Below are 22,512 nucleotides of genomic sequence, written 5' to 3'. Positions count from 1 at the left end.
ACCTCTTCAAGAGCATCAAATATGAAGTAAAGGTGCTGGACCATTAATGCTGGAGTCTTATTCTACTCAGATTCTGAGTTTGGGTATTCCCTCCCACCTGAGAAGCTGCATGGCCTAGTGGAAAGATCATGGGCCTGGGAGTCAGAGGACCTGGGTTCAATCCCAGCTCCATCACTTGCCTGCTGCGTGACCTTGGAAAAATCCCCTAACTTCTCTGTAGCTCAGTTATCTCAGTTATAAAATGGAGATTAAGACTGTGGCCCCCTTGTGGGACATGTACTCTGTCCAATCTGATTATCTTGTATGTCCTCCAGCACTCAGTTCGGTAAGTGTGCATAGTAAGCACTTCACAAACACTATTAAAAAAAGTCCAAAATCTTTTAAATCCACCAGACCACAGCACTCTCCATCTGCAAAGCCTTTCTGAAATCCCACTTCCTTCAGGAAGCCCTCCCCAGGTCACATCTTCCCAATTATCTCAGCAAGCGGCAGAGCAGGGACTAAAACCCGGGTCCCTGGGGCCGTCGACTCATATGATTTCCATCTCACCTCACCCCACCCCACCGCTTCTCTTTCCTAGACGAATGGCAGCATTGTGGGCAGGGAACGTCTCTACCAATTCTGTGATATCGCATTCTCCCAAGTGCTTTGTACAGAGCTTTTGTACACAGTAAGTGCTCAATAGAGCAGGGTGGCCTAGTGGATAGAGCATGGGCCTGAGAGTCAGAAGCTTCTAATCCCAGCTCTGCCACTTGTCTGCTGCGTGACCTTGGGCAAGTCACATCACTTCTCTGGGTCTCAGTTAACTCATCTATAAAAAAGGGATTAAGACTGTGAGCCCCATGTGGGATAGGGACTGTGTCTAACATGATTTTCTTGCATCCCCCTCCTCCAGCGCTTAGTACACTGCCTGGCACACAGTAAGTGCTTGGCAAAGACCACAATTATTATTATTCCAAAATGCTCATTCTTCCACTTTGAATTCCCGCTGCCCAATGGTGGGGGATGCTTTTGACACAGCAGGATAATGACATCTCGTTTCTGCAGTTATTTCCAGCTGGGTCAAAAGTCTGCTCTGGTGACTCAGATTTTGTTTGCTCACCCAGATGATTCATAAACATTTTTGCATCTCCTCGAACAGCTTCTAATTCCTCCCGGGACTGGATTGCTCCAGGGAGTGAGGTGAAGTTTGTGAGTTCAAACACTATTCTTATGCTGAATGGAAAGGTGGTTGTTGGAGAAGCATATGTGTATTTTGGCAACCACGCTTCATGGACTTTTCATAGAGCACTTAAAGCTTCTCCTCAACTACTCATTGTTCAGAAAGACCTTCGCATAGGATACATTCTAGAAACCACTTTATGTCATAAACCAAGCTCATATATAAACCAGGTATGGACAGGACTTAATGTAATGTAGATCATAAAATCTTTGAGGGCAGGGATCCAATCGACTAACTCTATCATACTATCCCAAGTGCTCCAAGCAGTGCTCTGCACAGAATAGGTGCTATAGGGATTCTATTGATTGATAAACCCAAGATTAAACAGGTCAGTGCCTGTCATGACAATCAGGGATCAAATTCCCAACTCTTAGCACGTCAGCTCCACTCCTTTTGGCTGCTGATGGTGACAAAAGTCCCTGAAATATGGTTGAAATTGGGAATTGGACCTTCATACCAAACAGACTGCCATACAGCATTGCACTTTAATAGTTGATCAACAAACGTGCAGCTTTGTTCTCTATTTCAAATCCTTGCAATGTGCTGAGAAAGCACAGATATTCATCGGTTCATGATCATCAACTTTAAAAATTCAATACATGGTGACAGTGGAAGATCATAGTGGATTTCCCTCTGAATATTTATCCCAGTAACCGATAAAAGAAAATGAACATACTTTCAGTCAATCAGTAGTATTTTTTGAGTGCTTCCTTTGAGCAGAGCACTGTACTGAGCACTCGGGAAGGTACAATATAACAATAAACAGACACACTCCCTGCCCACAATGAGCTTACAGTCTAGAGGAGGAGACAGACATTAATATAAATATTAAGCGCTTGGGAGAGTCCAACAGAGTTAACAGAAGCAATCCCTGCTCTCCAGGAGGTGACAATCTAGTTTTGGCCTTCTAGTTACAGCCACATCTTACATCTGGGAAAGTGTGGAAAGGAAAGTGAAGAGCAAAAGATTCGCGTTCTGGTTCTGGTTGACCCTCCCTTGTCCCTTTGGCTTGCCTTAACCTGCCTTCTTCACCCACAAGAGTGAACGAGAGTCTCTGATGTGAATTACTTCCTATTCTGAACCGAATGCTCTCCTGCTACTCCTCTGGGCCCTGGGGTGTTCACGGGCTTTAATCCCACTCAGAAAAGGGAGCGGTCACAGCTGCAAACTATGACTAACCACGGATCCAGGCTGGGAACACAGATGGGAAACAAATTGTTTTAGCGAAATCCAGAGGGGGTTTATCTCTCCTCTTTTAGGAAAATAGAGTTCGGGTGGGAAAAGCAATACAAAGAGTGAAAGGTTCACTTACTGATACAAGAAATAAGATCATTAAATCTTTCCTTAGGAAAGAGGGGGTTTTCCAGCCCGCGGAAATAAAGCTTCAGCACTCCGGCAACTGAATTAATGTCGTGGTTACTTTGGTCATCCGCTAGAGGGTTTTCTCCTGAAAAACAAACAAACAAAAAACAAAAAAAACCCACGTTACACCACAGACATTTACTCCTACACAAACCTCTCCCGCTCGACACTCCTACACTCTTATTGAGGGAGAAGCTTCAAAGTTATGCTCGATAGACGCAAACTCTCCTAGATGTTCGACAGAACAAAAATAAAAGTGATTGGTTTGGAAACAAGCGTGGCTCACTGGAAAGAGCACGGGCTTTGGAGTGAGAGGTCATGGGTTCGAACCCCGGCTCTGCCACTTGCCAGCTGTGTGACTTTGGGCAAGTCACTTAACTTCTCGGTGCCTCAGTTCCCTCATCTGTAAAATGGGGATTAAGACTGTGAGCCCCACGTGGGACAACCTGATTCCCCTGTGTCTACCCCAGCACTTAGAACAGTGCTCGGCACATAGTAAGCGCTTAACAAATACCAACATTATTATTATTATTATACTTTGTAATTATGCTAAAGATAGAGGTTAAAATAATGTTTCCTTTAAATTATGTTCCCAGATGAATCCTTAAAAGACATCAAAAAGAATGAAAAAATATAGAATTTTACACACATACACAACAACCCATTCCTCGAGAACCCCCATCCACCTCTGCAGCAAACAGGAACTCCTCACCACTGGCTTTAAAGCGCTCAATCACCTTACTCCCTCCTATCTCACCTCGCTACTCTTCTACTACAACTCAGCCCGCACACTTCACTCCTCTAGTACTAACCTCACCATACCTCGATCTTGGCCGCTGACCTCTCACCCATGTCCTGCTTCGGGCTTTGAACCCCGTCCCTCCTCATAACCAACAGACATTGACTCTCCTGGCCTTCAAAGAAGGCACATCTTCTCCAAGAGGCCTCATTTCCTCTTCTCTCACCCCCTTCTGTATTGACCTTGCAGTTGGATTTGCTCCTTAATTTACCTCCCTCAGGTCAGTCAATCAGTCAATCTATCAAGCACATTTATTGAGCTCCTACTGTGTGCAGAACCCTGTACTAAGTGCTTGGGTGAGTACAACATCACGATGTAACAGACACATTCCCTGCCCACAAAGTTTGCAGTCTAGAGAGTCTTCTGAATCCCAGGCCCAGGTTCTTTCCACTAGGCTACGCTGCTTCTCTAAACATAAAGTAATTAGCAGAGGATGATTTCAATCCATCATCTTCAGACTGTAAACTCACTGTGGGCAGGGAATGTACCTGTTTATTATTGTACTGTACCTTCCCAAGTGCTTAGGATAGTGCTCTGTTCGCAGTAAGCACTCAATAAATACGACTGACTGACTGGGTTAAGGGTCTGGCAACCTCCCGCTACACCACTCTGCTCACATCTGCTCAGCTCACAGTCTTCTCACAAAGTATGAGACGCGCATTCTATAAAAAGCCTTCAGTGCCACCCAGGAGCTAGTTCCCCATTTTGCAGATGGTGAGACGGAGTCAGAGGGGGCAAGTGACTCGAACAAGGCACTGTAGGGCTCAGAAAATCACTCAGATGTTGCTGATTCCTCACCCAGTATTCAGCCCGCCATCTTGATCCATAAACTCTTCTCTCCTCCTTCCCTAGATTCTTGTGAAATTAACTGACCACCCTGAAAAATAAGGCACTTCTGCGAGAAGAAACTCTCCAGTCCCATGTGTTTACTACAGTGCTTTGCACACAGTAAGTGTTCAATAAATACGATTGAATGAATGAACTGCTGGGAGCTCTCTGGTTGGAAATTTCTCAAATACACTGGTCACTGAGAACTGTTCATTCATTCATTCAATCGTATTTATTGAGCACTTTCTGTACTGTACTAAGCGATTGGGAGAGTACGATAAAACAATAGACACATTCATATTCCCTGCCCACAGGGCGCTTACAGTCTGGAAGCGGGGAGACAGACATTAATATAAATAAATAAATAAATTACACATGTGTACATAAGTGCTGTGGGGTCGGGCCGGGGGGATGAACAGAGGGAGAAGTCAGGGTGATGCAGAAGGGAGTGGGAGAAGAGGAACGGGGGGCTTAGTTTGGGAAAGCCTCCTTGAGGAGCTGGGCCTATGAGAAGGCTTTTAAATGGGGGAGAGAGTCATTGTCTGTTTGTTCTTCTCCTCTAACTGGGTCTTAGCAACTTGTGACTGGGGAAGCGGTGTGGCCTAGTGGAAAGAACACGGGCCTGGGAGTCAGAAGACCTGAGTTCTAATCCCGGCTCTGCCACTTGTCTGTTGTGTGACCTGGGGCAAGTCGCTTCACTTCTCTGCGCCTCAGCTACCTCATCGGCAAAATGGGGTTTAAGATTGTGAGCTCCACGTGGGATATGGACTGTGTCCAACTTGATTAGCTTGTTATCTATCCCTGTGCGTAGTGCAGTGCTTCTACCATAAAATACCCTCTATAATAAAAACTACTTTAATAAGGGTATTTGTTAAGCACTTACTGTGCATCAGGCACTGTTCTAAATGCTGAAGTAGGCTTGTTGTGGACTGAGAAAATGTCTATTGATTCTGTAAACTGAATTATCTCAAGTGTTTAGTACAGTGCTCTGCACATAGTAAGCACTCAATATGACGATGATGATGCTGCTGACGATGATGAGGTCAGACACAGTTCCTATCCCACCTGGGGCTCACAGTCTAAGTAGGAGGGAGAACAGGTATTGAAGCCCCATTTTACAGTTGAGGCAACGTAGGCTCAGAGAAGTTAAGTGACTTGCCCAAGGTCACACAGGAGACAGGTGGCAGAGCCGACATTAGAACACAGAATCTCTGACTCCCAGGCCCGGGCTCTTTCCACTAGGCCATGCTGCTTCTCTATGCATGATTTATATCTGGATTTTTTTTCTCTGGTGGAGGTAGCCACACAAAAAAGGAAAAAAAAAAGCCACCCCGAGCCATCTCTGGGGCAACATGATAAGGCATGGCCCTATGGTGTTAATTCCAATTGTCCAGGCTCTTGTGCACTCATCTCTGAAATCCCTGACAAAATTCGGAATGCAGTCTGGTAGGGTCAAACAGCACAAACTCTCACTGCTTCTTGGCCTCCTCAGCCTCCTCCTGAGGTCTAACAGATGCTATTGCCGCTAAGGATCGTTGTTCAGGCTACAAGAAGAAAGACAAAATGAGTCCACTGTAACTTTTCCGTTCCCCTGGTTTCACCCCACTGATGAGGATGCGGAGAATCAGGGTCACGTAGAACCCACAGCACCCTTGGAGATCTAGTTCCATTTATCAACTCACTGAACAGGAAGAAATCGCCAGGAGAAAGTTTCACGTAGAGAGCTAGCCCGAGTGGAGAAAGCGCTTCAACCTCAGTGAAAGCGCTGAATTTTTGAACAGGGATTTGTCTCTCCCCTTGCTTTTAGGGAGGAAAATGCAATTACCTCTCTCGAATGAATTTTTAATATCATTGATTTCCACCTGGGAACCAGATACTCTGAAAATCCCCTGATGCTGGAGACCTGCAGAAAATGGAAGGGAAAGGAAAATGAGAAAGAACGCCACCTCCTTGAAGGTGCCTTTGCCAATTATTCAGCTCCAAAGGGCTGAAATCAGATGAGCGAGACAACCGTGATTGAGACTTACCATATAGATTGATGAATCTGATGCAACTTTCCACTATGAGGGGGATGACCTGTCCTGAATCCTGGGTAAAGACATGCAAATCAGTTGACTTCAAAGAAGAAAAACAATCAACAGCAAGCACGAAGAACTTTGACAAATGAGCTAAGATTCTCTGACTTTTCTACTGTTCATAAAATCCCTTTCCGATAGGGCCTCTCCTGGCCAAAGCCTTTAAAAATACATTTTAAAAGAGGTATATTTCCAGTGAACCAAATCAAATAAAGCTAAAGAAAATACCCGTTCTGATTGACCCCACGGTGCCTGGTAGCACAAGTCGCTACTTAATCGAACCATGAATTTTTTCAATTATGGGCATCGGATGCCAACGGCGTATAGGTGAAAGACCATTGGAGAGCTGCCGTTTTCTAGCTGCGGATTCCACTTTGATCTAGTTGCTGTGCTCCCGGTGTTTATCAGAAAATGTTTCTGTGCAAATTGCCCCAGGGCCCCCTGCACAGGACTGCAAGCTAGGACATTTTATTTTTCAAGGTGGCTGATTTTTTTGTTTTAAATATTCATCCTCCTCTTTTAAAAATGTAGAAAAAGATTCCACCAAGGTATATTTACACGACTTCAGATTATAACACTTTTCTGTTAGCAAAAACTCTCACTTGGCCCTCTTTTCTCCCAATTCTTGCGAGTGGCAATTTTTGCCATTTACGATGTAAACGGACATTCCGGCATTGTTTAAATAATACCAGTTCAGTTGATGGGCCAAAGGAGTGATTACAGTCTTAGGAAAAAAGGTAATAATGTCATGCACTACATGTGGGTAAAGCATTAAAATGGTTGTGCTGAGAAAATGGTTATTTTTCATGCATAATAGTCCTTTATAAGACTTTGCTCTTTCAGGAGTTAGATCTTCTAAAGAATCATTTGAATCTTCAAACTGATTAGCTCAAAAATATACTGATGTATGGAGAATTTCAACCAAAAACAATAATAATAATAATAATAGTACTTGTTAAGCGCTTACTATGTGCCAAACACTGTTCTAAGCACTGGGGTGGATACAAGTTAATCAGGTTGGACACAGTCCCTATTCCATTTGAGGCTCATACTCTGAATCCCCATTTTACAGATGAGGTAACTGAGGCCCAGGGAAGTGAAGTGACTTGCCCAAGGTCACACAGCAGACATGTGGTGGAGGCGGGATTAGAACCCAGGTCCTACTGACTCCCAGGCCGATGCTCTATCCAAAAACAGAATTCTGCAATTCAGAATCTGCAGAATTGGTGAGAGAAGCAGTTGGAAGTCCTAATTTTTCTCTTTCAATATTATCTTTGGGTGGGTCTAATGTGCTATCAAGAAATTCCACTTTATCCCACATATCGAGGCAACCAGTCAGCTCAAGAGTTGATGGGGTTGGACTTTCACTTATCAAAATTACCATCAAACTCAATTTATTCAACTCTTTGCTATTCTGCTCCCTCTAGACCATTAAGGTGGTTACGGGCAGGGAACGTGTCTGCTAATTCTGTTGCATTGTATTCTCCCAAGCACTTAGTACAGTGCTCTGCACATAGTAAATGCTCAATAGATACCATTAATTGATCAATTTGTTGACTGATTAACTTACTGATTGACTGAGTTCAACCACAGTGAGGGCTGCTCTCCCAGACCTGGGGAGATCCCACATTTCATTTTGTTTTTCTTTTTGTAGCCAATTGAAATGGGACATTTAGGTTTTTACCTAAAATGGGGCCTTCAAAAATGAAAGCATTATTTTGTCCTGGCCAGACAAGCATTATCCTTTTTAACCAAAACATACAATTTAGTAAATTTGGCTCATTTAGAGGGAAGACCTACAGAGAAACCAAACTAAAAATACTGTGCCTTTAAGAGCAGTACATGTTTCAACTCCTGTGCAAAAGACCAGAATATTAGTTTCAACACGTTTGCTGCACCTGGTGTTAAAAAATACAGAGAACCAAGAGAAGACTCAAAAGGATATGTTTGCAGTAAGAAGGTTCTAGAGAAAAAGGTACCAAGTCATAATGTTTTCATATTCTCCTAGCATAATTATTTGCTATGCCACATTTCCTCAATCTGGTACAAATCTATAAATCTACAACTCTTGACACACGGGTGCAAAAGAGACAGAGGATTGTGGCCTAGGCTGCTATATCTATCATTCATGGATTCCTCGATTAGGAAGTTCCTGAAACCAGATAAATGACTTGGTAAAAAAAAAAAATCTACAGAGTGATATACCATCTATAATCAGAACATCTGAACAGCTGGGCTTTATTTCTGCTTCCTTTAACCTATCACACTGAGGATTTATGAGGACTCAAAGAAGTTACTTAGCCTTTCTGGACCCTGGTTTTGTCATATGCAATATAACAGCGATGTATTTTGCCCCATACATGCCTCATCGGGTTTGTTCTCCTAGGATTAATTAATTAATGACCATTTTTGAAGCTTTAAAGGATCTATCGTACAGAATCAAGGACCACTAAGGAGTAGATCCTTTCACCAGAACAGGGGAAGACTGACTTTGTGTGAATCTGTGGGGGGGCTCTCTGTGGATTCGTGGGTGTGATAGGCAAGGGGGAGTGTAGGGAGAAGGAGAGACCTTCTAGAGTGTAAGCTCTAGTCGGTCAGCCAATCGTATTAATTGAGCGCTTACTGTGTTCGGAGCACTGTACTAAGCGCTTGGGAGCGTACAATGGAACAATACAAGAGACACATTCCCCATCCAGACTGTAACCGCTAGACCGCAAGCTCGACCTTTAGACTGCAAGCTCCTTGTGGGCAGGGAACGTGTCTGTACATTGTTACACGGTAATTCAATCGAACGAATCTCTGGGTGGGATCTCTAAGGAGTGTCCCTGCTTGGGGAGCTTCCCCTACCCCCCGAGATCACCCAGGAGTTTGCATTGCACTGTTGGGGGTGAGGCTGGATTGAAGTGTTAGGGAAGCAGCGTGGCTCAGTGGAAAGAGCACGGGTTTAGGAGTCAGAGGTCTTGGGTTCTAATCCCGACTCCGCCACCTGTCAGCTGTGTGACTTTGGGCAAGTCACTTACTTCTCGGTGCCTCGGTTACCTCATCTGTAAAATGGGGATTAAGACTGTGAGCCTCACGTGGGACTACCTGATTACCCTGTATCTACCCCAGCACTTAGATCAGTGCTCTGCACATAGTAATACAACATTATTATATTATTATTAAGTATTCTGCTGGTCAGGGAGCAATGCATCCTCGGGCCAAGTCAGGGGATCCGAGGCCAGTTTCAGGGTCCTAGGTGGAGATGTGGGCTCCTGGTTTGGGGACAGGAGGGGCTGACTTGGGTGACTTTGGGGGCTTGATTCAGTCTTCTCTGCTGGACCCTGAGTTAGGGACCCTCGTGCATCCAGAAGGGAGCTCACCTGAGCTCTGTGGGCTGTACTGTCCCTATGCATCTCCCAAGCGCTTAGTCCAGTGCTCTGCACACAGTCAGCTCTCAGTAAGTATCATTTGTTGCCTGATTGATTGATCGACTGATTGAGGCAATACGTCCCTGCCTTGGTTAGAATTGAGTTCGGCCGAGCTGGACAGTCCGGGACGGACACGACCTGTATTCTGCTTCCCTCCAAAACTGGGGGTGGCCCAGAGGGGAGCTGTCTCGGGAGGGGAGGCTATGGTACCCCCAGAGTCAGCAGATAAGACAGCCCCGCTAGTTACTCTGGGCAGAAAGGGAGAAGCAGCATGGCTTAGTAGATAAAGCCTGGGCCTGGGAGTCAGAAGGACATGGGTTCTAATCCGGATCTGCCACGTGTCTGCTGTGTCATCTTGGGCAAGTCGCTTCACTACTCTGAACCTCAGTGGCCTCATCTGTTAAATGGGGATTAAGAGTGTGAGCCCCAAGGGGGGACAGGGTCTGTGTCCAAACTGATTAATTTGAATCTAACCCAGAGTTTAGAACCGTGCTTGGCAGATAGTAAGGGCTTAATAAGTATAATAACAGAGAAGCAGTGCTGTTCAGTGGAAAGAGCCTGGACTTGGGAGTCAGAGGTCATGGGTTCGACTCCCGGCTCTGCCACTTGTCAGCTGTGTGACTGTGGGCAAGTCACTTAACTTCTCTGTGCCTCAGTTACCTCACTTGTAAAATGGGGATTAACTGTGAGTCTCACGTGGGACAACCTGATTACCCTGTATCTACTCCAGCGCTTAGAACAGTGCTCTGCACAGAGTAAGCGCTTAACAAATACCAACATTATTATTATTATTGTATTTGACATGTTATTTCACGATTGCCTACCAGAGACCTAATACTTAGGTTCTAAATCTACCAGTGAGTAAAATTCTAAGGAAAAGAATGCCAAATGTTCTTGTACCTGAGATGCAGACAAACCTTAAAATGGGGCTTTTATTCAGCTATTTGCTTGCCTCTAAGACTACCATCTGCAACTAATATTGACTCGCCTCACCAAAAGATCTGATTTCAAACCCGATAAGCTTCCCAAAAACAGAGTGGATCCCAGATGACCAGGCAGGGCCTACCACCAGGCAAAGTATAATTAGGTTATCCTTCCTGGAGAATCGGGAAGTTCTCTGTTTTCTTTTCAGGCCGGGTTTGGAAGGAATCCTTCAGGCGATGTACAGACCGGATTAATTTCTGAATGCAAACATTTCCCTTTTAAAGTCACCAAGAGTGCTATTTTAAAGCCAAACGCGACTACAGTCGGACAGTGTGGCAGAGATGGGGAGACAGAGCGGGAGAGAAGGAGAGACAGAGAGAAAGGGAGAGTGAGAAAACACATTTGCTTTCCATTAGCACTATACCTGATGTCTTGTGTGCGAGTTTCTTCGTCCTCGGCTAGAAGCATTATTAGAAATACAGGATGAGAAAGATGACAGGGGGTAAAAACAGCAGAGATCCAAGATCCAAGATTCAGATTCTCATCATTCCATCCAATATAATGAATTCCTCAAGTCATGGGAAACCCAACCCTAGAGAAGAATTGTTTTTTTTTTTTTCCCCGGGGGCATGACTTCATTTTACCTCAACCTGCTTTGGAAGACAAGAGTCCTCAGCGGGCTGTCAGGATCCCAAATGCAGATTCTCTCTCTCTCTCTCTTTTTTTTAAAGGTATTTGTTAAGCGCTTACCATGTGCCAGGCACTGTTCTAAGCGCTGGGGTAGATAATCAGGATGGACACAGTCCATGTCCCACGTGGGGCTCGCGATCATAATCCCCATTTTACAGATGAGGTAACTGAGGGCCAGAGAAGTGAAGTGACTTGCCCAGGGTCACGTAACAGACAAGTGGCAGAGACAGAATTAGCACTGGGGTCCTTCTGACTCCCAGGTCCGTGTTGTATTCACTAGGCCACGCTGCTCCTCTTTATATCTTCAACCCCCCATCCCTTGAGAAAAAAGCAGCATTCTGTTCAAAACAGAGCCCTCCTACCTGGGATCACAAGTCCTTCAAGGAGGAACTCAAACTGGATATGATTTTTTTGTTCTTTCCCCTCTGACTTCAGGAAATATTATATTGATCTTCTGGGAAAGCAAAGAGCCCCAGGATATAAACTAGTGGTTCAATGGCCTGCCTCTCTGCGCTAGAGGGCTAGACCATTAGAAGAAAAAGAGCAGAGATCAGCCACTGAGATGGCTGGTGCCAGTACCTTGACGAATGTTTCCAAATCCCCATTAAACAACTTAGCAATATATTGTGATCGGGGTCGGGGCTTCTTGTGTTTCTGGGGTTTAGGGGGGACGTTTGGAGGCCTAAGGGAAGGGAATATAATTACTGAGCAAGGCATAAGTCAAACAATAAATGAAACACCTTCAGGTCAAGTACAAAAGTCACCCATTTTAGGGTCCCCTGCCCCCACGCCCCTCCTCCGAAAACGATTTTGTCATTCGAGGACGCGCCACAGGTTCGGCTGTGGGAAAATCTCTGACATGTCTATATAGTTGGGATTTTCTTTTTCAAACTGGAAGCGCTTTTCCCTCCGCAAACACTACAAAATAGAATTTGTAACTAATCCATCTGGCTGAGCATTAATTTGGCTGTCTGTGCTATCTGTCTCATACGACTCCCGATGAGAGGTTTCGGCTTTCTCAGAATCAAGACTCGGATGAAATCCGACATTTTCAATGAAAAATGTCCAGTTACGGTGGAGCTGTTAAGTGCTAAGGGCAAAATCCGTCTCGCAACTGATGGGGTTAAAGGTGCCTTGTAACAGCTGTTCAGTACAGTTTAATCACCCCACTGTGCTGCTGGCAGCAGCAAAGCCCAATGTGACCGATCTTGGGGGTCTCTCAAATCACCTAAGAGCTTTCAAATAGGAGTAGTAGTAATAGGAAGTATTAAGCGCTTACCGTGTGCAGATTCCTGTACTAAACTAAACTTCTCTGTGCTATTCATTCAGTAGTATTTATTGAGTGCTTACTATGTGCACAGCACTGTACTGAGCACTTGGAAGAGTATAATATAAGAGTAAGTGGACACTTTCCCTGCCTACGACAAGCTTACAGTCTAGAGGGAAGCAGTGAGGCCTAGTGAAGAGACCACGGGCCTGGGAATCAAAAGGAGCTGGGTTCTAATTGTGCCACTCCCACTTGTCTGCTGGGTGAGCTTGGGCAAGTCACTTAAATTCTCTGTGCTTCAGTGACCTCATCTGAAAAATGGGGAAGACGGTGAGACTCATGTCGTACAGGGACCGTGTCCAACCCGCTTTGTTTGTTTCCACCCCAGCGCTTATTACAGTGCCTGGTACATAGTATGTGCTTAACAAATACCACAATAATACTAATATTAATTATTATTAAACCCTGGGAGAGAATACCCAGGTGGGAATTAGACATGGTCAAACGTGGGCATTTTCTTAAACGGGCAGACAAGAAACACAGTAGAGTTGTTGTTGCCCATAAAATGACAATGATGATAATAATAATATTAATAATTATAGTATTTATTAAGCACTTACTGTGTGGCTGGTATCATTCTAACTGCTGGGATATTTACAAGATAACTGGGTTGGACACATAATGGAAGGACTGTGTCTGTTTACTGTAATATTGTACTCTCCCAAATGCTTAGAACAGTGCTTTGCACACAATAAATGGTGCAGTGGATAGATCATGGGCCTGGGAGTCAGAAGATTGTGAATTCTAACCCCAGCTCTGCCACTTGTCCGCTGTGTCACCTTGGATAAGTCACTTTACTTCTCTGGGCCTTAGTTACCTCAGAGACTGTGTCCGACCTGATTTGCTTGTACCCACCCCAACGCTTAGTAATAATAATAATGATAATGGTATTTGTTAAGCTCTTACTATGCATCAAGCACCGTTCTAAGCGCTGGGGTAGGTACAAGGCAATTAGGCTGTCCCACATGGGGCTTACAGTCTTAATCCTCCCTTTACAGATAAGGTAACTGAGGCACAGAGAAGTTAAGTTACTTGCCCAAACTCACACACTTGACAAGCAGCAGAGCCGGGATTAGAACTCACAACCTCTGGCTCCCAAGCCCGTACTCTTTCCGCTAAGCTCCGCTGCTTCTCGTAGTATGGTGACTAGCACATAGTAAACATTTAACAAATACCATTTTTATTTAATAAATACAATTGAATGAATGAATGAATGAATGTGGACTAAATCTCCCAAGTGCTCAGTACAGTGTTCTACACAAAGCAAGCACTCAATAAATGGCATTGATTGATGAACAGTGAAAGAGCTTGGGATGGACTATAGTTCATCTTGGATACTGCCTGCTTGGACACTGGCCTGTTTTGTGACCTTGGTCAAGTCAATTAACCTCTCTGAACCTCAGATTCCTCTTTTATAAACAAGGGATGAGATTCTCGTCCTTCCTATTTCTTTGCTGGCAGGCTCTTATCTCTCGTGTTTACCCCTGTGCTTGCTGCTTTTAAGGTGTCATTACTAATAGCTAATCTTGAACTTCTTCATTGGGGCTGCATAATTTCTCAGCAGGACACTGGGGCTCCCAAGGTGGACTATGATGCCTTTTAATAATAAATAATAATTGTGGTATTTGCTAAGCTTTTACCCTGTGCCAGACACTGTTCTAAGTGCTGGGATAGATGCAAGGTAATTGGATTGGACATAGTCCCTATCCCATATTGGGCTCACAGTCTTAACCCCCATTTTAGAGATGAGGTGACTGAGGCACAGAGAAATGAAGTGACTTGTCCAAGGTCACACAGCAGACCAGGGGCGGAGCTAGGATTAGAACGCAGGTCCTCTGACTCCCTGGCCCCTGCTCTATCCACTAGGCCATGCTGCTTGTTCAACCTGATTATCTTGTATCTTCCCTTTGCAAGAACCTCCATCAGAGCAAGTTTTTCAGAAGGATATATTCCTTGAAGCTTTTTGCCCTGGGGAAATACTTAAACAAATTCCCACGAAATAGCACTACAATGTTGATTAAAATGCTTATTGCTTTCTTGAGGAAACTTAAAGAAGCTAACTGTTGTCCCTCCATCTAGTTAATTCATTAAGACTGTAAGTCCCATGTGGGACATCGACTGCTTGTGTGTATGTGTTTTAATGCTATCTGTTAAGTGCCTGCTTTGTGCCAGGCACTGTACTAAACACTGGGATAGATACAAGTTAATCAGGTGGGACAGAGTCAATGTCTCACATGGGGCTCACAGTCTTCCTCCCCATTTTACAGATGAGGTAACCGAGGCACAGAGAGGTTAAGTGACTTGCCCAAGATCACCCAGCAGACAAGTGGCAGAACTGAAATTAGAACCCAGGTCCTTCTGACTCCCAGGCCTATGCTCTATTCACTAGGCCAGGGTGCTTGTCCAACCTGTTTATCTTTTTTCTAGCCCAGCACTTAGTACAGTGTCTAGCATACATTAAGCACTTAACAAATGCCATTAAAAAATATCAGAGAAATGCCACATGCACCATCAGGCATAAACTTCCCACTCACAACATAATAACTGAGGCATTCGTTAACTTCTATGTGCCAAACACTATGCTAAGAGCTGGGAGAGGTACAACATTATCAGGTTGGACCAGTCCCTGCCCTGTATTGAGCTTACGGTCTAAAGGAGAAGGAGGCCAGGAATTGAATCCCCATTTTACAGATGAGGAGCTTGAGACCCAGGGAAGTCAAAAGACTTAATAATTGTGGTATTTGTTAAGTGCTTACTATGTGCCAGGCACTGTACTAAGCACTGGGGTGCAAACAAGCAAATCATGTTGGACACTGTCCCTGTTCCACATAGGGCTCACAGCCTCAATCCCCATTTTACAGGTGAGGTAACTGAGGCACAGCGAAGTAAAGTGACTTGGCCAAGGTCACACAGCAGACAAGCAGTGGAGCCAGGATTAGAAATCATGACCTTCTGACTCCCTGGCCCGTGCTCTATCCATTTGCCCGAGGTCACATGGAGAGCATGTGGCAGAGCATCAGTAGAGAAGCAACGTGGCTCAGTGGAAAGAGCCTGGGCTTTGGAGTCAGAGGTCATGGGTTCGACTCCTGGCTCTGCCACTTGTCAGCTGTGTGACTGTGGGCAAGTCACTTCACTTCTCTGTGCCTCAGTTACCTCATCTGTAAAATGGGGATTAACTGTGAGCCTCATGTGGGACAACCTGATTACCCTGTATCTACCCCAGCGCTTAGAACAGTGCTCTGCACAAAGTAAGTGCTTAACAAATACCAACATTATTATTATTATTATTATTGTTAGAGGTGGGAAAATCAGCCATTCCACAGCAGAGGACACACCACTGCTTTAGCCTGCCCTGGACCCTCTTGGAGTGTAATCTCCTTGTGGGCAGGGACAGTGGCACTTAATACAGTGCTTTGTACCCAGTAGGTGCTCAATAAATACTATTGCTACTACTCCCGGATCTTGGGCAGCTAAAATGGAAATAAGCCCCCAAGCAAGTTTAATGGGAACCAGACGCTATTAAAAATCTGTTCATCTTTCCCAGCCATGATGTCACTATCACTCCACCACAGAAAAAAAACAACAACTACAGGATAACTGCAGCCATTCAGAGAGATGAAACCAGAAATGTCCTTTGGTGTCCAGTGGGATTGCAGAATTAATCAATCAATCAATCAGGACAAAAAAGAACTGAAAATGACACTCAATGGAGTGTCCTGGGTTTCCCACTGAAACGCTTATCCCTCTTTGAGCATACTGTACTCTCTCAAGCGTTTAGTACAGTGCTTTGCACCCAGTAAGTGCTCAATAAATACGATTGAATGAATGAATGAGAGATATGAGGATCAGGGAAATGATTCGGATTGTTCCTCCGTGGCTACAAAAGTAAATCGTTCCATGTCAGTATTTTCAAGTTGGATTAAGAATTCACTACACATGGCTTTCTGGAGTTTTAAAGTGCCTGGGTTCAGATGATCCAAAAACTTTTCGCTTTTGGTTTCTATTGCTGTCTTATTAATCTGTTTCCAAGGGCGCTTTGCAAGTCCTCTGGGAAGCCCTTCTGAATACAAAGGGACAAATCTGGTTTTGTTCCTAGTCACAATTTATCAGGTTCCCATGCTTCCTTGTCAATTCCACCTTTCTTGCACTTGGGCAAAATCTTCCCATTCTGGAAGCCGGGTAATTTTGGTTCTCTCGACAGGGGCAAAAAAAAAAAAAAAGACCTGGTAATTAAACATCAGAATTCAAACATTTTCCTACCTGGTGGTCATGTATTCAGCTCTATGACCTGAGGGAACAAAAGGAAAACAAGAAGAGTTGACGGAAAACAGAATTGCTTCATATTGTTCCGCGCCTTTTCCCCTAGCACCAGCTTTGGATGCCAAGTTGCAATTAGCTTCCCGCTATGAAAGAGTTAGAACACTCTTGGGGAGAAGGGTAGCATGTAAACTCAGAAGCATCATCTAAATTAAACATTCCCAAACAATTCCTATGTACAGAAGAAGACATTCTCCATTAGACTGTAGATCGATCGACTTCTGGTTCGCGCCTGAGATGGTCTCTGGCTCTGGTTTTGAAAGGCACATTCCGAGAGGAGTGGAAACCCTGCTTTGTTTTGTTTTTCCTCTGCCAGCTTCGAGCAGAATGGTTTGGAAACTTTTTTTGAACGGGAAATCTGGAAGCGAGACTAAAGGAGAAAACTATACACACGCACGAACAAGAATCGGAACAATCTTCAAGGTTGCTTAAAAACCTTCCACATTGGAAGCATCTGAGAGAGCGTGGTCTAGTGGAAAGAGCATAAGTTTGGGAGTCAGAAGATTTGGGTTCTAATCTCCGCTCTGCCACATGTCTGCTGTATGACCTTGGGCAAATCACTTCACTTCTATGTGCCTCAGTTTCCTCAACTGTAAATTGGGATTAAACCTGTTCACCCTCCTATTTAGACTGTGAGCTTCAAGTGGGACAGGGATTATGTCAGACCTAATTAATCCGTTCCTACCCCAGTGCTTAGAACAGTGACGACACATAGTGAGCGCTTAAAAATACCATAAGATACGAACAAACAAAAAAACCCAATCTGGCTGGTACTTCAGTCTCTTATTGCTCCAGAGGCACCAGTGTCCACATCTGTGAACTTGTTGTGGGCAAGGAACGTGTTTAATTTAGATGTTGTATTGTACTCTCCCAAGCACTTAGTACAGTGCTTTGCACACATTAAGCTTGATTCTATTTATCTTCATTCCATTTATTTGCTATTGTTTTAATGAGATGTTCTTCCCCTTGATTCTATTTATTGCCATTGTTCTTGTCTGTCCGTCTCCCCGATTAGACTGTAAACACGTCAAGGGCAGGGACTGTCTCTATCTGTTACCGATTTATACATTCCAAGCACTTAGTACAATGTTCTGCACATAGTAAGCGCTCAGTAAATACTATTGAATGAATAAGCGCTCGATAAATACGACTGAATGAATAAATGAATTTGCAGTAGCTGTGGCATTACCAGGGTCACAATATCGTTTTCTGTAAATTGGGGGTGAAGACTGTGAGCCCCATGTGGGACTGGGACAGTGTCTAACCTGATTTGCTTGTAACCATCCCAGTGCTTAGTACAGTGGCTGGCGCATAAAAAGAGCTTAACAAGTGCCATCTTTACCCTTATTAAGTCTGAAGGAGGTCTCTGACTTGAGCCATCACTGCCCTAGTCTATTTACCTCCACCTCTGCATCAGAATGGGGGCAATCAGTTAATCAGTGGTGCTTATTGAGCGCTTGTATGCAGAGCACTGTATTAAGCATTTGGGAGACTACAGTGCAACACAGTTCACAGATATATTCCTGGCCCACATCGAGCTTACATGCTAGAGGGAGAGATGAACATGGATAAAAATAAATATTTTACAGCAATCTATGAAAGGGATTTATTAAGTGCTCACTGTGGCCAGAGCACTGTATTAAGCACTTGGGAGACTAAAAGGCAAAAGAGTTGGTAGAAATGTTACAAGCATACAGGCTAGAGGGGGAGACATAAATATAAATAAATAAATGATGGCTATGTACATCGGTGCTGTTGGGGAGTGGTGGAGGGGAATAAAGGAGGAAAAACAAGTGCAAGGACAATTAAGTACATTTTGGCAGTGAAAATGAAGAAAAAAACATATTTAAAAATATAAAATTCCATGGAATTATAACTGTGGCACTTGTTAACTGCTTACTATGTGCGAGGCACTGTTCTTAGCACTGGGGTAGATACAAGCAAACTGGATTGGATGCAGTTCTGTCCCACATGGGACTCCCAATCTTAATCCCCATTTTACAGATGAGGGAACTGAGACCCAGAGAAGTGAAGAGTGTGGCTTAGTGGATAGATCACAGGCCTGGGAGTAAGAAGGATATGGGTTCTACTCCTGAGTCTGCCCCTGGCCTGCTGTGTGACCACAGGCAAGTCACTTAACATTTGTTACATTGTACTCTCCCAAGCACTCAGAACAGTGCTCTGCACACAGTAAGATCTCTGATTGATTACAAAAAGCCTCAGGTTGTAGGAGCCCCCAGCTGCCGCACTGTTGCCATTACATTAACTGATGGAAGCAGGGAACAATTCCCCCTCCAGCTCCCACCCCCATTTTCATTTCATTTCATTTCATTTCATTTCATTTCATTTCGAGAAGCAGGAAAATGTCACTATTTTTTCAGAGAATTTGCTTAAGCCTGAGGAATAGCCTCAAATCTACATCAGTCTTGAATCCAGAACCAAGACTATACATCCTTAAAAGGTACAAATGAAGTGTAATCTTGCCCTCGCACATATCACTTGCTTCTTCACTCTGAATTTTTTAGCCCACCTCAAATGATGAATGAGATTTTATTTTGTAACCCAACAGCACCACCATTAACAGATCAATAATGGGCAGATGGAAAATAAACTGTAGATAACATTTCAAGTACTTTTCATAGATGCCCAGTTAATTATCAAAAAAGGTCTATGCAAGAAAACCCAAGGAAACAGTATCGTTCCAGAATCGATGACTTCTACGTAAAGACACCTTGGCAGTTTTGCTTTGTTTTCATTGGACTGGACTAATGTAGTACTATACCCTGATTTTAAACTTTTAAAAATTATATTTATTAAGCGCTTACTACACATCAGGCAATGTACTAAGTACTGGGGTAGATACACACAATCAGGTTGGACACAGTCCCTGTCCCACATGAGGCTCCCAGACTTAATCCCCATTTTACAGATGAGGGAACTGAGGCACAGAGCAGCTAAGTGAGTTTTCCAAGTACGCCCAACTGACAAGTGGAGGAGCTAAGATTAGAACCCAGGTCCTCTGACTCGCAGGCCTGGGCTCTTTCCACTAGACCACTTTGCTTCTAGTCACTAAACGGTCCCTGATAAATTCCATCTAAATAAAACAGACTCTGTCGATTATAAAACCCATCTGACAATTTGGTGGAAGTGGGAAGGTTACTCTGAAGTCAGGAAATGTCAGACATTACAGAGACAACACAATGGGCAAAATCCAGATTGACTATGGAGAGGTGCAGCTGTTATAACTAGTCCCTGACAAAGAACCCAGATGTCTTTTTTTTTCCTGAAAGAGAGAAGTTCAGTGAGGTTTTAAAGGAAGCGATTATTTATGACCAGTTTTCCTTTGGAAAATAAATTTAGACTCCTACTCAATGGACTGCATGATGATAAGCTATGTACTTCCCTTCACATAGTTGCGTGCCAAGGACTAGAAACAAAGTAAAATGAAGAAAAGCTTCACCGATGCCGGTTTTAGCAAAATACAATTGATAGTTATTCCCCTCTTTTGAAAAAAGATGCCATAAACAATCCTGCTAAACTGAAGAAGCAGTACTCTTTTCTGTTAAAAAAAGTCAAACAATTCCTTGTCTCGTCATTATATGTCTTCTTCACTGCATGCAGATCATAGTTTTCCAGATAAAAAAGATCGAAAGCACATTTTCTGAGATTCCTGAATTCCTTTTCTCCACTACCCTGATGATTCCTTCTTGATTTGAAATGGAGTCAAAAACGTAATTCCTTTAAAGATTAGGAATTCTTCCTTTCAACTTGGTCGATTAAAGAGAGCAGCAGAGTTATTTGGCAATAACTGACGGGGCCATTGGAAGTCGGCCAAAATGCTAGCAGTGAGAAAGGCCAAACACATGTCTGTAGTTACTTTTTCAGCTGTGCAAAATCAACTGCTAAATCCCTGGGTTAGACACTCTCTGGTCTAACCCAGGGATTTAGCAGTTGATTTTGCACAACTCTCTGGGTTCCTGTGAAAGCAGCATGTGCTGAAACAGTCACATAAAATGTAGTATCTCTACTAAAGAGTCAGATTTTTTTCCATTCTGCACCAACCAAACCAGCATTAAAGATTGGGGTAGTGGATAGAGCACGGGCCTGGGAGTCAGAAGGTCATGGGTTCTAATCCCAGCTCTGCTACTTGTCTGCTGTGTGACCTTGGACAAGTCTCTTCACTTCTCTAGGCCTCAGTTTCCTCATCTGTATTAACAGCAATTGACTCTTTGAGCCCCACATGGGACAGGGGCTGTGTCCAACCCAATTTGCTTGTATCCACCCCAGTGCTTAGTACAGTGTCTGGCACTTAGTAAGAGCTTAACAAATGCCAAAGTTATTATTACCATGATAAATCTAAACTCCAGGCCACTGTGTACTTGACCTCCCCTAAATTCTTCCCACTGGACCCCATTTTACAGATAAGACACAGTCTCCCTCAAAAGGATGCTAAGAAAAGCAGCATTCCCTAGTGGTTAGAGCCCAGGCCCGGGAGTCAGAAGAACCTAGGTTCTAATCCCGGCTCCATCACTTGTCAACTGTGTGACCTTGGGCAGATCACTTCATTTCTCTGTGCCTCAGTTGCCTCATCTTTCATTCATTCAATCGTATTCATTGAGCGCTTACTGTGTTCAAAGCACTGTACTAAGTGCTTATCTGTTAAATGGAGATCAATATTGTGAGAGACATGGACTGTGTCTAACCTGATAAGCTTGTATCTATCCCCACAGCTTAACAGAGTGCCTGGCACAGAGTAAGCACTTAAATACAAAAAAAAAAAGTAAGGAAATATTGGCCTATGACAGGAAGATGCAGCAGAGAGGCATGCACTGCAACAACTGTGTGCATGCTGGAGAAGCAGTGTGGCTCAGGGGAAAGACCATGGGCTTTGGAGTCAGGGCTCATGAGTTCAAATCCCAGCTCTGCCACTTGGCTGTGTGACTGTGGGCAAGTCACTTAACTTCTCTGTGCCTCAGTTCCCTCATCTGTAAAATGGGGATTAAGACTGTGAGCCCCACGTGGGACAACCTGATTCCCCTATGTCTACCCCAGTGCTTAGAACAGTGCTTGGCACATAGTAAGCGCTTAACAAATACCAACATTATTATTATTATTAACAACTGGGGGATTAAAATCAGTAATATCTCATGAAGAAATGAAGCAACATTCATCTGGCATTGACATATTTAAAAAGATAGCAACTGGCACGCCTTCCTCTTTAGAAAAGAAGGATTCCATTCTTGCCAACTTTCTTGCCATACCTTGATCTTGTCTATCTTGCCGCTGAACCCTCCTCCACGTCCTGTCTCTGTCCTGGAATGCCCTCTCTCCTCAAATCCAACAGACAATTACTCTTCCTGCCTTCAAAGCTTCATTGAAGGCCCATCTCCTCCAAGAGGCCTTCCCTGACTGAGCCCCCTTTTCTGCTTCTCCCACTCCCTTCTGCATTGCCCTGACTTGCTCCTTTGAACTCATTCCCCCTCCCAGCCCCAAAGCACTTATGTACATATCTGAAATTTATTTACATTAATGTCTGTCTCCCCGTCTAGACTATAAAC

At 44.0% G+C, this 22,512-nt stretch overlaps 1 protein-coding gene across 2 annotated transcripts in view; it reads right to left on the bottom strand.

Annotated features, from left to right (window-relative positions):
- The window catches only part of SRGAP1 (SLIT-ROBO Rho GTPase activating protein 1), a 288,890-nt gene that overhangs the window by 23,631 nt on the left and 242,747 nt on the right, over window positions 1-22,512 (bottom strand). The window contains exons 11-15 of one of the 2 annotated variants that reach the window (XM_029058561.2): window positions 16,898-16,925; window positions 11,890-11,992; window positions 6,239-6,299; window positions 6,037-6,114; window positions 2,535-2,669 (exon numbers count right to left, since the gene is read on the bottom strand). In XM_029058561.2, coding sequence (XP_028914394.1) covers window positions 2,535-2,669; window positions 6,037-6,114; window positions 6,239-6,299; window positions 11,890-11,992; window positions 16,898-16,925 — 405 coding nt within the window. Of the gene's footprint in view, window positions 1-2,534; window positions 2,670-6,036; window positions 6,115-6,238; window positions 6,300-11,044; window positions 11,079-11,889; window positions 11,993-16,897; window positions 16,926-22,512 lie in introns of both variants that reach the window. The other variant, XM_029058559.2, reaches the window with a different exon arrangement.

This window comes from Ornithorhynchus anatinus, chromosome 2 (assembly GCF_004115215.2).
Source record: "Ornithorhynchus anatinus isolate Pmale09 chromosome 2, mOrnAna1.pri.v4, whole genome shotgun sequence".
Taxonomy (NCBI): domain Eukaryota; kingdom Metazoa; phylum Chordata; class Mammalia; order Monotremata; family Ornithorhynchidae; genus Ornithorhynchus; species Ornithorhynchus anatinus.
This window is presented reverse-complemented; position numbering and strand designations above follow the sequence as displayed.